Raw genomic sequence first — 17,676 nt, 5'->3', positions numbered from 1 at the left:
AAATATATATACCAGATGAAGATACTGTAAAAGCATAGACCACATTAATAATATAAACCAATGATCATCAATTCAAATAATTTTAAACCATGGATCAGGTCTCTAATATGTGATAATTCAAGTGTCTGGGAATAAATATCCACTCCTGAATAGCAGTGTGTCCTCTATAATGCTGTTATATGTGTGATGCATACACACTATTGCACCCACAGTAGGGAGGTGGTTGATCACCTATAGGCTGCAGTCCAGATATATCACTGTATAATGGAAGAAAGTCCAGTACCTTGTGAAACACCGGGATCCGTTCCCGACGGGTACACTTGCCGGGCTGACTTCAACAGTGTATCAGGAGCCGCAAAAGTAGTTGATCGCGGCTGTGATTAATTGCCGCCTGGTGCATGACCTGTGTGGTCTACGTGTGGGGCTACGTCCTCACCAACAGTGGGATAGCCGAAGTGCTGCGAGAGGCTGATGGTGGCTGCAATGTGATGGACGGCGGAGTAACTCACATGTTTCTCCTGGCTGACAATGTTCCTGGTTTCCTCAGAAAGTAAGTAATCTCCATGATGCTATGTTGGGTTTAGATACTCCCTTAATTATCTTAATTGATCAACTTGGGTTCAGTCTGGTAAAAAAGGGTTTCATAAAAGAAGAAGCAGCACTAAAGGTGCATACACACACAACTATTTAGTAAATGAATGATTTTAGTAAACGATTTTCCTTCATTTTGTCAAGGGAAAAATGAACAAAAATTGTTTACTAAAATCATTCATTTACTAAATGTAATGAACGATTTTTTTGAACTACAAATGATTTTTGCATATTCCCTTACTGACAATCGTTGAGTTGGTCAGTCTGACTGAACTACAAACTACAAACGTGAACGCGCATGAACGATAATCGTTCATCGTTTTAACTAAGAAACTGAACAATTTTTTCAACGATTGAACGATAAACATATCGTTAACGATAATCATTCAAAAATCGTTGTGTGTGTATGCACCTATGCACACATAATTAACACATAGTATGCCTGTTAATACAAAAACGATTGATTTCTATGGCTATGTGGATTGGGTATAATAAAAAAATAAATATATCTTAATAATATATTAAAGAAAACAATAATGAATTGAATAAATATAAAAATAACCATAAAAATAACAATATTATATTCCTAGCATAGCTAATGATCTAGAGCAGTTATAGTATAGCTAATGAACCATAAAGACTATACATTACACTGATCTATATATGAGGATGTCAAATACTCAAACGTGGTGTATAGACAAGTGTCTATTATATTTCATTTTTAAATTAAACTACAACTGCCTTCAATTAACTATTGTGGGGATATACAGATGAAAAAATAAATAAATAGAAATATGTATATGTAAATGAATAGAGATATGTGCATATGGATGGAAAAATAAGGGGGGAAATCTTCACATTAATATGTGGTTCTAATTGTATTGAATCGCCAAAAATAGATACATAAAAAATGTATATTATTATTTAACCACAATATAAAAAAGGAGGAGAATAAATATGCATAAAAAAAGAGAGACGGAGCAAGAAAGGAAAATATAAAAATAGAAATAGAACAACCATCAGAAATAATGAGATCTGACTGTTTAATACAATAAAACATGGTCTATAAATATCAGATGGCATAGATACTGAACAGATACAGAGTTAACTAGTTATCTCAAGTGGTCTCATTTAGTCCATCAGGATGTTGTGTATGCAATGCATGTATCCAATATGATTCTCTGATTTAGAGTCTCTGATTTAGAGTCTTTTGAACCTATCTCCACCTCATTGGGAGATGGGAGTATGTTCTATAATAATAGCTCTCAAACATTCTGGATTGCCTCCATGTATTTGTGTGAAATGGTGTGATACACTATGTTTAGTAAGTCGATTGACAATATTTCGTCGATGTTCTAAGAACCTCAGTTTGAATTTATGGGTAGTTCGCCCTACATATTGGGTTTTACAAGAACAGAATAACAAATATATGATTAAATCGGTTTCACAATTCACGAATGAATTTTATCGGGAACATCCTCCCAGAGATTTTAGAGCAGAAGCTGTTTTGTTTATTTTCAATATGTTTACATGTTGTACACTTCCCATGGTTGCATTTAAAACACCCTGTAGGTCTGGAGGACCAGGGGAGTATATCAGTTTTCTTTTGTTCTGTAATTTTTCTGAAATGACTAGATACCAGTTTTCATCTTAAATTGTCTGCTTTTTTAAAAACTATTATTGGTGTCTCAGGGAGTTCATTTTTAAGAACAGGGTCAACTTTCAAGATAGAAAAATTTCTTTTAATAATATTCTTAAGTTTATGTGAACAACTGTTTTATTTGGAAACAAACAAATTTGAACCATTATACTTATTGGGATCATTCTTTTTATCTTTCTTGTTATCCCATAATAAGGATGTTCTGTCTAGATCTATGGTTTCTTTCATGGCATTATCTAATAATTCTGTAGGATGTTTTTTTTTTCTTTGAAAGTATTCAGTAACGCTGAAGCTTGTTCAAGGAACCGAGATCCCTCTGAACAATTTCTTCTTAGTCGGTGTAGTTGTCCCTTTTGGATATTATTTAACCAATTTTTTGATGGTTACTATCATAATTTAGAAGGTTATTGCAGTCAACTTCCTTTTGAAAAGTGGATGTCTTTATATCATTATCAATAATATCTATTTTAATATCTAGGAAAGTGATGGTGAAGGGATGGTGTGTGTCAGTGAACGACAGATTTAAGTGATTGTGGTTAAGGTGATGAACATATTGAGTGATAGAAGAAACATCCCCCTTCCAAATAAAAAATAAATCATCTATATACCTCGTGTAGAGGACTAGGTTCGTTCTCAATGGACCATTCCATATATATTCCTCCTAGAAAGCACCCATGTAGATATTAGCATAACTTGGTGCGAACCATGGGCCTGATTCAGACCCGGTCGCAAGCGCTGAGCGCTCGCAACCGGATCGATGGTGGCCTAGAGCACATGCGCATGACGGAGCCGGCTCCATCATGCGCATGCACGAGACCCGGCTAGCGATGGGCAATCCATCGCTCCGGGTCTCGCACCAAAGGGGGTATGCTGTCGATGTTGAGTGACAGCACGCCCCCTTTGGTGGGTGGGTCAGGGGGTGGCTGCCCAGACAGAGGCGTTCCCATGAGTGGGGCCCACTGACATCACAAGTGATGTCAGTGGGAGAGCTTTCGGCTCTGTTTCAGCTGAAAGCTCTCTGGGGCTTGCGGCCCTGAGACCCTGCCACAAGGGTCTCGTCACGAGCCCGATGGTCGCGATGGCATTGACTATCGCGACCATCATCCTGGCCGCTCGCATTAGCTGTGGGGGGCAACCCACAGCAATGCGAGCGGCCAGGAGGTCGCTCCATAAAAAAAAAGACACCCTGATTCAGAGCGAGCGATCTGTCAGAGTGTCCGGCTCTGAATCAGGGCCCTAGTCCCCATAGCAGTGCCAAGGACCTGAAGATAAAACGTGTGATCAAAAATAAAATTATTGTGCATCAAAATAAAATGAATACAAGAAAGTAAGAAACCTCGCTGTTCCGCTGAGATCCCACCATCTTTCTCCAAGCTCTTTTTTACCATTTGAATACCAAAATCATGTGGTATGTTTGTATAAAGTGATGTAACGTCACAGGTAAGAAGATGGAGTCTTCTTGCCATTGGATCTCTGTTAGTAATTTGAGAAATTGAGTGGTATCTTTGATGTGGGATCTCAGAGAAACAGCAAGTGCTTGTAAGTGAAGATCCAACTAGTGAGAAAGATTAGCAGTGAGGGACCCTTCACCAAAAATTATAGGATGCCCAGGTGGATTGTGCAGTGACTTGTGAATTTTGGGCAAGTGGTAATAGGTAGATGTTATAGGGTGTACAGGAAAAAGGAAATTAAATACATCTTTTGTGATTAAATTTGTTTCCTAGACCCCTTGAAGTAATTCTAATAATTCACTCTGGTATAATTTGGTAGGGTCTTTACATAAGGTAGTGTAGAACTTTTTATCAGATAATTGTCTAGTTGCTTCAAGTAGGTAATCAAAGGTGTCTTGCACTACTACTCCCCCCCCCCCGGCTTTATCGGTTTTGTTTGATCTTTTTGTAGTTCTTTTAATGCTATGCTTTCCTTAGATGTGAGGTTATCATATACTTCAAATCAGTGGTTGCTTTCACACATATTGAATTAAAATCTCTTAATGTTTTTTTAATAAAAGTTTTCAACGGGGGAACTTTTATATCTCAGAGTGAAAAACTGTGATTTATTTTTAAATTTTTCCAAAATTTGACTTCCTGATGACCTTGTTATGTCAAAAATGGGTAAAGGTGTTTCAGATCCTGTATCATTTTCTCTTAATAGACAAATGAAATCATTTAATGGAATAATATCATTTTTATCTAATTCAGATACTATTGGTGTTATTGTTGAGTCTACCAGAATTGTTGAACCTTCAATGTTTTGTTTGTTAAGATTTTTTAATGCAAAATACTGTTTATGGCATAGGTTTCTCACATATCTATTCAGTTCGACAAATAAGTTGAACAGGTTGGGTTTAGAAGAAAAGGCAAATATAAAACCCTTTGATAATACATTTCTAGTGCTGTCAATATTTTACTGGATAGATTCAATACCCCCATTTTCTATTTAATTTAGAATTGGTCTGTAGTCCTTTTTTCTTTTTTGTGGGAACCACCCTCCCTCCTCGTTTTCCTTATTCGTTTTGAGGTTCTTAACATTCTCACCTGCAATTGTAGAAATGAAGTTGTCGGTAAGCAGATATTTCCTGGTTACCTTTCTCTCACTGAAAGGCCTGCTGTCCCCATATGGGGACAGAATTCATCAAGCTCCGAAATTACAATATTTTCGGAGCTTTACTGCAGGAGCATTCGCCATCTTCAGATGTAGTATTGTAGATGAAGTATTAAAGTAATTTTAAGTTGACATCTATGAACAACCTGGAAAAAGTTTTTTTTTTGTATAACAATCGATATTACGGAAACAAAATCAAAACTATGATGCACTTTAAAAAAGATACACACTAATTTATTTTCTTAGATTTATACAGATGCTACCATCTGTGATTTAAACATTTTACATTTCAATTGATCTTCCAACCAGGGTAAAGGTCAACCAATTTAATCAAATTAAATTGTTTAAATATGCTGCAGCAAATACCTGATGAAGCGAGTGGTGACTTGCGGAACAGGTTAAAGGTGTGAAAAAGAGAACATGTGGATTAGGTGAAAACTGCAGACTGAATTAGGAGTATATTTACTATGGACCCTTCACTTCTGTTATTATATGTAATTGTATCCAATTGTAATGTTTTGCAATAATGTTGGTGATTTTAGTACATTTTAAAATTTTGTTATAAAATCGATAAAGTTTTTACAGCGCCGATGATTATTATTATGGAATGAGGGACACAAAGTCCCTGAAATAGATTGTTCAAGCTTCATGAAAGCGTTAGCCTCACCTTATGCAGATGAGTACATAAATTACCATTTGATTTGACCCAAATCGGTTACAATTTGCATTCAATTATTTTCTTTTGTTTTAAGTATGTAGAGTTTAATTTAGGAACAGACCAGAGATTGGGGAAGGGTGGGGGTTTCTTATTTTTCAAAGGATGTCCTCTAATCACTATCACCTTCTCAGGGTGTCTACAGTGGAGAATCTGTACTACAAATAAATCTTTATTCATTAAATACAGCATTGTTCTTATAGTAAAATTATTTAAAATATTTTTTTTTCAAATTTTTTGCAAGCTTTTTTTAACTTTCCAATGAAAGTGAAACTGGAAGCTCAAGTAGCAATGTCCACTTCCACTGTGTTTGTGTGAGCCAAACAGCCAGTTCGCCTATGAGCAGATAGCTTTGGCTATGGCTGGCAAAGCTATAAAGGTCCTCTTACTGCTGCTGACCAGTATCATCAGGGATTGAGCATCATTTACTGTAGCTGCTCTGGTGAATTTTAATTTTTGTTAAATTTCGGGAATATATTTTCACTGCAATAAGCAGCGATGGAAAATGTGTTCTATGGTAGTATCATGATAGATAAGCCCCTTTATTATCAACCCTTTAGGGATAAAAATCATCCATCATTTACAGTATTTAAACAGGAGCTCATTTCAGGAAATATACAGACTTTATGCCTTCCTTTTGTTTCTGGTTCAATGCGTCAAGGAGTTCCCTTATCTTGTTCTTTATTTAATGTAATGCTGTTGACTAATCAACTCAAAAGAGATAACCGAGGCTTTATGGTGCAATCTCCAAAGTTTAATTTTGCAATCTGTACCAGAAGAATTACAGGTGTTGCACCCTTTAGAAACAAAGCCTCCCTTTAACTGAGCACCAATATACCTAATACAGTATCCTTATCTTTTTACTGGCTTAATTATTTTACTTTAATTGTTCCATGTTTTCTGTTTTTTATAACTAGAAACATTTATGCTGATTTTGTCAGATTATAAATTTACAGATGGTTGTTATCTTTGATTGAGATATTAAACCTTTGTAATATTATTACGTGTCGTATTGCTGTTCTTCCCTGCATAAACATGCTTGTAAACCATAGATGAGTTTTAGTAACTCGGTAATTGGTTGGTATTCTAGTGTTTTAAAGTGCTTTTAAAGTCTTCCAATGCAGGACCAAATAGTTTCACGTGTAGCGTGTCTGACTGCAATGTGAGAGGTCCTGTGTTCAAGTACTGGGTATGATATTACTGATAAATGTGTGTTAAATGAAGGGTAATGTAACTGAAGGTGGCGAGAGCCCGATATATTAACACCAGCTGAACCCGCCTGATGGTTCCCTACTGCTTCTAATGGGTACCCCACTGGTTTGGAGTAACCCCATCTGCTCTCCCTCACCAGTTCACCATTTGTAACTATCCTCCAAATCCTCCATTATTTTTCTCGGCTTAAACCACTGGAGCTGATGCTTTACGCAGCATACTATCTTTACTGTGTTTGCTTTATAAACTGTCAGTATGTGATGATGTGATTACAGATCTCCGTGCCCTGGACACAAAGACTCCCAGCTACCGTTCTGTGTATTGGTATGACGGAGCTAGAAAATTCACACTACAATCTGTAAAACTATACTAGTGATGTCTAACACATGAAAGCGGAGAAACAACATGCTGATTGTGGACAGTTACAGTATATATTGATTAGACTGGCGATGACAAATGCAATAAGTGCTATCCTAGGAGGACTGTCAGATCCAAACCACAGGAGAGATGGGCTACAGTACTAATTGCAGAACAGTGGGAAGTCACATAGCAAAATCAGACCAGAAACTTTGTCTTTGTCATTTGCAGCTTGAGAGGCATTTATGTAACACGTCTTACAGAAATCACAAGACAGAAATCTCAGGTGACATTAAACAATAGAATGAATTGTTATGTATCATTTAGATATGTAGCATGTGAAAAGACAGGACGACAGTTTCAGTTGGTATTATCGTAACTATGGGCTGGTGCCTTGACAAAGACCCAACCCTTGGGAGACTGTTAAACCCGGTTATTGGGATACATTGTACATGACAGTCAGAGTAATAAATTAACGATTGGAAACATTGCAGGTGGATATATTTTTTTAATGCACTTTTTCACAAAAATATTTTAATAAAATGAAAAATAATAAATAAAAATATAACATAAACATAACACAGAAAAATATAAAATAAATAAATAAACTGTTCAATATTTCGCTGACATTATCTTAAGTTAGGAATAAAAGTTAAGGTTTAAGCAATAGTAATAGGGGTCATTAACAGTGATAATAGTACAATATACAGTAGTACTAGATATTTCTTCTTTTCTCTCCTATTGTCCTGGAAGGAAATATAGATTTTGAGATTGGTTCCAAAGATTCCCCATTACTGCATAAGAGTGGCCAAATAATCATTCATCAATTTTTTCTCTTGATGAGATTATAGGTAACAATTGGTTCGTGAGTGCCCCGTTTTGGGAGTACTTTTTTCTTTTTGTTTTGAAGTTGCTAATCATATTCCTGGGAGCACCTCTCCATACTACATAAAACAATATAGTGGACAGATATATAGGGGAAGAACCTGATGTGTTTTAAGGTTTGTGCGGATATTGTCTTCTTTTTTTGTGGATTCAAAGACCCAACCAGGGTAGAAACCTGTCAGCAGCCTCAGGTGGAGATGGTCAACTCTCTCTCTACATTTCGTACCCTTAAGCTACATCAGTGCAGATCTGGACTTTAGGCCTGATTCAGTATGGATCGCACTTGCGATCGCAGCTGTGTGATCGGACACAATGAACCTGTGAAAATATGCTAATGTCTGCCACAGCTTAGCCAACATAAAGACACCCACTACTGCTTTCTCACATCCATAATACCTCACAGTACTGCGTCTACATCAGTAACATCAGCCACAGCTCAGCATAAAGACACCCACTACTGCCTTCCCACATCCGTAATATCTCGCAGTCCTGCGTATACATCAGTAACATCGAAGGACATCGGCCCATCACGCACAATTACAGCAGGCCTGACCAGTCGCAGAAACCGCAAGTCTGGTCGCACGCAGTGAGTCCTCAAGCTGCGCAGGCAATCGCAGTGGCTAATTTATGCACGCCCATGCAAAGTTGTTCCAACGGACAGACACACATGCGTTTCTGCAACCACTCACCCGTCTACCCCCCCCCAAAATGCTCACGGCCTGTCACTCACTCTGCGCTGGATTCCTATGTGCGTGCGTAATCGCAGAGCGATTGCGGAGCACGCGCAGTACGATTGCATACGCATGCGCAGTACTGTAGAATCGGACGATCTGCGTATGTAGTTGCAATTGTGTACGCTGCTGAATCAGGCCCTTTGTGAGGAGTCTAGCGGTAAAAGACTACTGAGAACCCTGGATGATTAACATTCAGCCGGTTGTCTGATTATACGCATCTATATGCCCCCAAAAGGTGAGCACATTTTCAAATATATCTGCATCACCTACAGTATCTGTTTTAAATAAGAACTGCCTTATCTATGTTTCAAGTGAGAACTGTGTTTTTAAAGACACAGATTTTTTCTGATTCACTACTATTGCTGTTCCGATCTGCATCATTCTGGATTTTGCTTTCATGAGCCTTTTTATGTTGTACATAATTTTTGCCTGGAAATGTGATGATAAAACTGATATAATTTTATCTACACACAAACTGCTTTGTTTTTTAAAATTAGATTACAACCATGATATCCACCCCATAGGAGTGACAATTGTGCAACAAAAATACCTACTGGCTCCGATGATGTTTCCGCCAGCCCCGCCAAATTACACCTGATGTTGGGGGAGTATGACTGACAGGGGCATATTTATAATGGGTGTAGATCCATGGGGGGGGGCGCACCGCGCACCCTGCACCCATACTTTTTTTTCGTACTTACCTCTCCGATGTCCCACGCAGTAGCGCTTCAGAAAACGGCTGGATAATGGCCGCCACGGGCATTTTCCCAGCGTTTTGCGTATGCGCAGTAGGAAATCACCGGGAAAATGTCTGCCGCGACATTTTCCTGGTGAACTGCGCATGCGCAGTAGACTCCGGGGAAACTCTAGTGCTCGGAGTCTACTGCTGCTGTCAGTTCGCTGACGACAGCCTTGGAGAGAGGAGGGGACTCCAGACGGGCAGTGAACACGGGCCCCCTCCTCTCTTAATACGCCCCTGATGACTGATATGAGGCACAGCCTAATGTCCGTGAGGGGAAACAGTGGTCTACCTGCTGGTGGGAAATTAGAATGCAATAAAGAACATTACACACTTATTGAACCACCCTCGTATTAGAAGGGATTCAGAGGGATCCCCTTCAGCAATATATTGAAGAAAATAATAATAATAATAATAATAATAATAATAATAATAATAATAATAATAATAATAATAAATAGTGTCAGTATGTTCACTTGAGGAACAGCCATGCTTAACGAATATTGCTCTTATCATGAGGTAAACTTGTTACAGATAATATTCAGGGCAGCAAATTTGTGGCAATGGTTAGCATTACTGCCTCACTGCACTGATGTCTTGGATTTGATTCCCACCATAGCCCTAATTGTGTGGAGTTTGTATATTCTCCCCGTGCTTGTGTGGGTTTCCTCCATGTACTCCAGCTTCTTCCTACACTCAAAAAAATATTAGTATGTTATTTGGCTACTAACAGAAAATAGACCAGTATGTGTGTGTACATGTGGTAAGGAATACACTTTATAAGTTCCTCTGAGGAAGGGACTGATGTGAAGAACCAAATATTCTCTGTAAAGCACTTCAAAATAAGTGTGCGCTATATAAATAACTGGTTATAAATAACTAAAATAGCATTGGCTTGAATGCCGGTTATACACTAGACCAGCGTCCCTCCTGCTGTTGTTGAACTACAAATCCCAGCATACCTTGCAACAGTTTTAGCATGTCCAAATAGAAAAAAATTTCTGCAACAGCTGGGTAACCGCTTATCACCCACCCCTACACCAGACGATAGAAGAACAGAAGGCAGACTATGACTGTCGTGGGTTAAACCACAAGGCTATGGGTGGTTTGTGTGAGGCCACATGGGTGAATTTTAGCCAGTTAGGTGTTAGTGGGTGGGGTTAAAGGTTAGAGTATTTAAGGCCTGTGGTCACATGGAACAAGCCTCTTTGTGAAGAATTTTCCCTCCCGCCCTTTCCTTAGGATTTGTTCAGTTGTTGGCTATTTTCCATTGGTGTGAAAGAACGGCAGGTCATTCAGCTCGGGTGCAGTTGATTTGTATTTGAGTGCACTCAATTTTGTCTGAAGTCTGAACCACTGCAGCACTATACCTTTCCGGGTGATTTTTCGGATGTTGCAAGGTTGAGTTGGATACCCCTTTTTGTTAGTTGTGTTTTGTAAGCACCTACAGTATATGGCGGCAATGCATGTTTTGTGCTTGTGTTGGAGCATTGCTGGGCTGCGATGATTATTGCCCGACCTTTCTGGCCACCATACAATTTTTTTTATTTTATGATCTTTTCAATAAATAGCTAACCTCTTTGAATGCCATTTCTGTCGCAGTGTCATTATTTCATATAAATTTAATGTTATTGTGACCTAAGGGTCCGATTCAGACCCGCTCGCTAGATGCGTTCGCTCGCAGCCATCAGCTGCCAAAGTATGCAAATCCTGCGATCGCACAGCAAGACATTAGCACTCCCACTATGTTTTGGCGTGCAATCGCAGTGTGTATATAGACACCCCTCGCCTGTCTTAAGAAGCCCACTTTCCCTTAGTGATACACATCATCTTCAGGAAGTGTATGTAACAATCGGTAACATCGAGTACCATCGGACCCATACGCAGCACTTTTGGCTGACCATACCCTACCACAAGCACTGCGAGTGCTTCAGTGTGTAATTCAGCCATGTTACGTGTATTATGCTGCATCTTAATTATGCACGCCTCTGAAACGGCATTAAGATGCACAGACACGTCTGCGTTCGCACCACCACACCCCTGTTTCTCTTGACCAACCCCTGTCACCATCCACAAACGGCTCGTCCTGTCACTCATTCTAGCAAGGCGCAAGGGGCAAACGCTTTGCAATAACACAGACTGGTTCACACACGCTCACTGTGACTTATACGCATACGCAGATTGCAAACATCGGCTCGCTAAGAGCGAATGCATACTAGCAAACGGGTCTGAATCAGGCCCTAAGCACAAAACACACGTCAGGAGGTTTATGTCATCCGATCCTGCTGGATCAGATGACATATCGGGCACATCGTCTAGTGTACACCTTTTATGTTGCTGACAAAGCGCGCTCCTGCGCATTGTCAGTGACATCGCCTGGCCCAGCTGCATGCAGCTCCGAAGGCGACATTGTTAGTGAGAGCTATGTTGCTGAATGCAGAATCGTCCCCGCTGTCGCTTCATCACTGCCAGCATCGGCAAGTGTGTACGCAGTTGCCGATGCTGGCACTACACCATCGCTTACGAGGTTGGTACACACTAGACATCATCTAGTGTGTACTGGTCTGTAGGAAACCAAATGGTAACTATAAATGGAACATAATTTGAACTGGGCTAAAGCTATATAGAGACATACACACATACATACAGACAGGGTTACATATAGAGACATACACACATTCAGGCAGGATTACATATATAGACACACACACATACAAAAAGGGTTACATATAGAGACACACACATACAGAGTTACATATAGAGATATACATACATACATACATATATACACATAGACAAGGTTACATATAGAGACATACACATATATACAGGCAGGGTTACATATAGAGGCATACACACATACAGACAGTTACATAAAGAGATACACACACATACAAGCAGGGTTACATATAGAGATATATGCATACATACAGGGAGGGTTACATATAGAGACATACACACACATAGAGGCAGGGTTACATATAGAGACACACACACATACAGGCAGGGTTACAAATAGTTAGATACATACACACAAATACAGAGAGGATTATATATAGAGCCACATATAGAGGATTATATATAGGGTTACACATAGAGACACACACAGAATGCGGGACACAAACAATGTGCGCCCCTGCAGTCTCACCCCCTTTCACCTTGATGTGGAGCTTACTGCAGTTCCCTCCTCCATGCTGCCTGAATTGAAGAGAAGTTGACCAAGCTGTTGTAGCCCCAACCCCTGCTCAGGTCAGAGGAGCATTTGTGCTGGGCTCCTCCAATCAGAGGGCTCCTATGTGCCACCCAATGGTGAAAAATCTATATAACAAATTACATTTTGACAAGGAAGATGGGCCCCCCCTCAGCTCTGGGCTCCATAGCAGTTGCACCCCTTGCACCATTGGTAATTACGCCTATGAGTTAGCCGTTATGAATGATAGAAAACCAGTTGCAGGTGTTCTCATCATTTTAGAAAGGTTTCTTTTCTGGAAGTATGATTAAGCTGTGGGATTTTTTAACATATGAAGAAGTCATCTCAAATTCTCCAACATAAATTAAGTGTGGTTTGCGTGCCTTTCTTATAAATATCGGTGTATGTAGCTTCCAGCACTTTTTTTTTATATATTTCCCACTCAAGAGATCTTGAAATGTGATTAAATTTTTATTTGTTACAAAAGCACAATTTTATTGTTAAGCTGGCCGCACATCTAAAGATTATCTGTCCAATCAGCCAACTAATTGATTATTTGGAATGAAAATCTGGTAACGTATGGGAGTAACTGATGATCAGCAATTTGCTCCTAAATGCCAGAAAACAGATGAAAATGGTCGTCAGATAAGTTTGTTAAATGTTTGATCTAAACAATTTGTTCAAATAACAGTTTTTGTCCATTTTCCGGCGTTTGGGAGCAAATTGCCGATTGTCATTTGCTTTCATACCTTACCAGATTTTCATTCCAACCAATCAAATACTCGGCTGGTTGGACAGATAATCTTTAGGTGTGCGTCCAGCTTTAAACAAGTATATTTGTTACAAAGATTAAAACAAGATTGCCCTCACAGCAAGAGCTGAAATTGAACACTTGCCGTGTTTTATAAATAGAGTTTTGCTACTGCCTATTTTAGTTGCTTCTAGAGAAATTATAGTACAAATTAAGCCCCCTCACCTAAATCCAAGAGTCTAGATTCCAATTGCTGGTCCTGGTTCTGTTTCTATAAGACCAGAGCTTTTACTTTTACTAAAGAAAAAGTCATTGAAATAATTATAGAACCTTTTCCTCAGACGGTAATCCATAGCTAATGCACTTTAATGTATAGATTCTGGGATAAGTTTGCGGCACCCGAGATAGAGGCACTTACTGTGGATTTCTGTTACGAGCCTCCCTCAGGGTCAAGCAAAAATCTGTGCTAGGTGCAGCCTGTGAGCTTACCATGGGCTACAATTAAATAGCCATGGCTACTGTGTTAGTCCGCGGTTATTTGCTACAGCAAATTGAATCCGGCCCTAAATCTGTATTTGTAATGAAAGTAACTTTGTGTATTTGACAACGCATCACTTTTTAAATTATACATGCTTATTTTACAATTTTATACTTATAATATAAGGAAAGAATATTACATCAGTGGCGCATCTATAATGGGTGCAGGGTGTGCGGTGCACATGGTCCCTTGTATCAAAGGGTCCCCATTCAATCTACCCTGCATCCAGGATAGGGTTTGTCCCAATGGCTGCGGGTGCCATATTTTCATTGTAGGGAGCTGCCCAATACCAGAGTCTATGCTTATATTACAAAAGGAGAAAAAAGTGGGCGCTACCAATATAAATCACCAATTAGGCCAAAATCTATACCACTCCTGCTGCCCCCACACAGTGGATCTGGAAGTCCACCTATTCACAATGGGAACACAATAAGAAAGAAAATGGGAGCGCTGGCAGTGGCTGCTGATTTAAAAAATCATTATTTATTTTAATTGCACAAAATACAATCTCTAACACTTTTTGTTTAAAATATCAAGATAAATGAAGAGTACGGATGGATTCAATCAATTAGGCTAATAGTGCCTTACTGTTAAAATGTGAAACCGGTTCCACCCTACAATATTAGTACATATCAATATATAAATCACTCCAGAGACTAGTATAGAGATCTCTTATATAGACATATATATATTGGAATAATGGAGCATCAATCAAAAAATCATTGGTCACAATTTTCCAGCATGGATTTAATAGTTGTCAATATTTATGTCCACTTATACCCAATTGATAGAGGGTTAAATGTATAAAGAAGAAGCAGCACAGCTCATTCAGCACAGATTAGAGTGTTAGTATTGCAGTGTTAGTAAATAGGTAGTTCCTAATATAGGTACATTATCATCCAACCATATAGGTGGAGAAGCAAAGTGTATTGTGGCAGTTAACCTCTACCCCAATCCCAGGGGGAGGATGCTTATATACTGATCGCCTGCTCACAAGTAAAGAACAATATCAGCCAAAGATTTTTACCACTTTGTGCTCCATGTGGTCCAGAGGCGCTTCTTGTCCTCAGGCAGAGGGACCTCTTATTCCTGAATCCTGGCACTTGTAACCGTTCACGGTGAACCAATAGGCTGAGTAATATTCTGTTATCCGCCGCTGCTGCACGCTGGCTGCTACATGCTGGCTGCTACATGCTGGCTGGTGACCGCTCCGTCACTTCCGGTGGTGAACTTCCGGCTTCCGGTATGCGTACCACCTGCGTTCCACGAGTCACTGACGCGTTTCTCCGCCCAATGACGCGGCGGTTTCATCAGAGGACTAATGAAACCGCCGCGTCATTGGGCGGAGAAACGCGTCAGTGACTCGTGGAACGCAGGTGGTATGCATACCGGAAGCCGGAAGTTCACCACCGGAAGTGACGGAGCGGTCACCAGCCAGCGCGTAGCAGCCAGCGTGCAGCAGCGGCGGATAACAGAATAGTACTCAGCCTATTGGTTCACCGTGAACGGTTACAAGTGCCAGGATTCAGGAATAAGAGGTCCCTCTGCCTGAGGACAAGAAGCGACTCTGGACCACATGGAGCACAAAGTGGTAAAAATCTTTGGCTGATATTGTTCTTTACTTGTGAGCAGGCGATCAGTATATAAGCATCCTCCCCCTGGGATTGGGGTAGAGGTTAACTGCCACAATACACTTTGCTTCTCCACCTATATGGTTGGATGATAATGTACCTATATTAGGAACTACCTATTTACTAACACTGCAATACTAACACTCTAATCTGTGCTGAATGAGCTGTGCTGCTTCTTCTTTATACATTTAACCCTCTATCAATTGGGTATAAGTGGACATAACTATTGACAACTATTAAATCCATGCTGGAAAATTGTGACCAATGATTTTTTGATTGATGCTCCATTATTCCAATATATATATGTCTATATAAGAGATCTCTATACTAGTCACTGGAGTGATTTATATATTGATATGTACTAATATTGTAGGGTGGAACCGGTTTCACATTTTAACAGTAAGGCACTATTAGCCTAATTGATTGAATCCATCTGTACTCTTCATTTATCTTGATATTTTAAATAAAAAGTGTATTTTGTGCAATTAAAATAAATAATGATTTTTTAAATCAGCAGCCACTGCCAGCGCTCCCATTTTCTTTCTTATTATGCTTATATTATGTGCAGATGCCACCGCCCTATTTATGGGGAAAAGGACCTATACAAAACATGCACCTAATAGCTTAGAATGTCCCTGGATTACATAATTAATCTATTACATTTAACAATTGGCTTGTACTGTATCTTACCCTACATCAGAGCAATATATTAAAATAGCACATTCTAAACATTAATTGCAACAATTAATTAGCAATGAGTCCATTTCTACCACTAGGTTGTTACTAGTTTAGCTGCAGTATTGCAGTCATAGCTGTTAGTTTACGCTATGACTTTTATTACCCTAAGAATGACTATTTGTCCGAGAATGACCCTGAAATGAAATGAATATGCCATGATTAAGTACCTGCACAGATGAAGCTCACAGGTTATTAATCTTCCAGGTGTGCATTGTACAGAAGCGAGACTCCAAGAAGATGTACGCCATGAAATATATGAACAAACAGAAGTGCGTGGAAAGAGATGAGGTGCGGAACGTCTTCAGAGAACTACAGATCATGCAGTGCCTTGAACACCCCTTTCTGGTGAATCTATGGTAAGTGACGATCTGATCCTCTTCATTGTTCGGTTGTCTGGGTGAGTTTTAGAGGGTTTATATGTGTTTGGAATGAGAGGTAAACAGTGTAAGCAAGTAAATGTCCACCTCTGATCATCTGCGTGGTTCTCATCTGACTGAAGAGGAGACTCCCCTAGTGTAACATTGGTTGCGTTCCGTACCACTGAATAGCCGAGTAGGAGCAGCTAATAAGGAGACCTGTAGTAGATTCTCCCTGACATTCAGCTGCATTTACTAACAGCTAGTATCTGTAAGTAAGTTCAAGCGTATGGAACTTTTATGCCTTTGTATCAATCAGGAACATAGAGAGGGGTGCAGGATTGGATCGTCAAATTCTAGGTGGCTGGAATTGTCAGAACAGCCTTAAGGCATGGATCCAGTAGTGCTTTACCCCTAAATTCACCACATTTACAGCAATATTAGCCCCACTCTGCCCCCTCCTGTCCTGTTACTACACTGTTCCTCCATGGATCACTGACTGCCAGAAGGAACTTAGGGCCTGATGCAGACCCGGACACTAAGCCGCGGACGCACGCTATGGCCGATAATCGCCCGTTTGCGCATGAGTTTGCATCAATATGCGCATGCGCAAATCACTCACTGCGCTCGGGAATTGTGTGCTCGTAGTACACAGACTGGACGCTAGTTGAGTGACAGATAGTGCTATTTGTTGGCGGTAACATGGGAAGGTGCTTGTGAATGACAGAGTGGATGTGCGAATGCAGGCGTGTTTGGGCATCTAATCAGCGTTTTATGGGTGTGCATAATTAGCAAAGAAGCTTCATTGTACACGTCACTTGAATGTATATTAGACAGCACTGTTCACAGTGCTTGCGGTGGGATAGGGTCTACCTTAAGCGCTGCGTGCAGCTCCGATGGCTCACGATGTACCCGATTAATCACACACTTTCTGGGGATGATGTGTGTTATGAAAGAAAGGTGGGCGGCTTTATA

General features: G+C 39.8%; 1 protein-coding gene across 1 annotated transcript in view; it reads left to right on the top strand.

Annotated features, from left to right (window-relative positions):
* STK32B (serine/threonine kinase 32B) overlaps positions 1-17,676 on the top strand; it is a 281,505-nt gene that overhangs the window by 38,459 nt on the left and 225,370 nt on the right. The window contains exon 3 of the mRNA XM_088463551.1: positions 16,550-16,701. Coding sequence (XP_088319677.1) covers positions 16,550-16,701 — 152 coding nt within the window. The remainder of the gene's footprint in view (positions 1-16,549; positions 16,702-17,676) is intronic.

The sequence above is a fragment of the Taudactylus pleione genome, unplaced genomic scaffold (assembly GCF_031769625.1).
Source record: "Taudactylus pleione unplaced genomic scaffold, aTauple2 ptg001408l, whole genome shotgun sequence".
Lineage (NCBI taxonomy): Eukaryota > Metazoa > Chordata > Amphibia > Anura > Myobatrachidae > Taudactylus > Taudactylus pleione.
This window is presented reverse-complemented; position numbering and strand designations above follow the sequence as displayed.